General features: G+C 64.2%; 1 protein-coding gene across 1 annotated transcript in view; it reads right to left on the reverse strand.

Annotated features, from left to right (window-relative positions):
* The window catches only part of SBF1 (SET binding factor 1), a gene marked incomplete at its 5' end in the record, with an annotated part of 41,244 nt that overhangs the window by 7,703 nt on the left and 32,360 nt on the right, over positions 1–1,181 (reverse strand). Inside the window, 3 exon segments of the mRNA XM_029958143.1 lie at positions 166–297; positions 396–483; positions 602–813. Of these exon segments, the coding sequence (XP_029814003.1) occupies positions 166–297; positions 396–483; positions 602–813 (432 nt within the window).

A 1,181-nucleotide genomic window follows, 5' to 3' on the forward strand; every position in this document is an offset into this window, starting at 1 on the left:
GGGTTATTCAGCTCCACTTGAGCAGTGATGCTGCTCTCAGCCACTCCCACTGACCACAGTCCTATTCCAACCTGATTTTCTCATCCCCACCACCTTCCTGATGGCACCACAGCCTGGAGTGTCCGGTGGGGTCGTGGCTGCCCAGTGCCCCCAGGGCACACTCACATCAAAGAAGGCTTTCTCATCCACTGTCTTGGGGGCCCCCATGGTGGGGGTCCCCGGGGTGATGGACTCCACCTCGGCCAGGTCGATGACCCCTTTGCACTCCGTGTCCATCCGGCTGTCGTAGTACCGGAGCTGTGGGAGAGAGGATGCGCCTGTCAGGGTTTGGGATGGGAGGGATGGATGGGATGGAGGGACAGGACAGACCCCGGGGCCCCCCCGTCCCCCAGTACCTGATGTTTGGTTTTATCCAGCACGAACCAGCGAGGCTTCCACGGCTTCATGAAGGCGCCTTTCTTGTACAGGGAGCCCTCGTAGGACCTGTGGGTGGGAAGGAGCCCCGGGAACAGGGATCAGGGACGGGAACCCACGGAGAGCTGTGCCCTACAGCACTTCACCCCCCAGGGAGGGGTCCCCCCAGCCCCCCGAGCCCCCCTGCCTGTTCTCGCTCTCGGAGGTCTGGAACTGGCTGTAGAGGGTGGAGGTGCTGCGGCGCCCGCCCGGCTTCCCGCTGGACGGGGTGGAGGTGCTGCTGGTGTCGCTGTCCAGGCTGAGGTTGAGGGTGGAGCCCACCCCGCTCTCCTGCAGGTACACGCCCAGCGAGCGCCGGTGGTGGGACAGCCCCGAGGACATCAGGAGGGAGCTGGGGGTCTGCAACAGAGGGAACGGCGTGACGGGGAGGGGGCCATGACCCCCGGGAGCCCCAGCGTGGGGCTGAGCACCAGCACCCAAACCAGCACCCAGAACAGCACCAGCACCCAAACCAGCACCCAGAACAGCACCCAGAACAGCACCAGCACCCAAACCAGCACCAGCATCCAGCACCAGCACCCAGAACCAGAACCCAGCACTGAGTACCCAGCACAGAGACCCCTCCCTGGCCCTGGGGTTCGGGAGCAAACAGTCCTTTGCTCAGGGCACCTGTGGGTAAAGCCACTCCTATTCTCCAGCCCATGCCAGAGCCCTGTCACACCCTCTGTCACACCCCTCAGTACAGCCTCTGTCACAGCCCTGTCACA

The sequence above is a fragment of the Manacus vitellinus genome, unplaced genomic scaffold (assembly GCF_001715985.3).
Source record: "Manacus vitellinus isolate BGI_N305 unplaced genomic scaffold, ASM171598v3 scaffold_141_pilon, whole genome shotgun sequence".
Classification (NCBI taxonomy): Eukaryota; Metazoa; Chordata; class Aves; order Passeriformes; family Pipridae; genus Manacus; species Manacus vitellinus.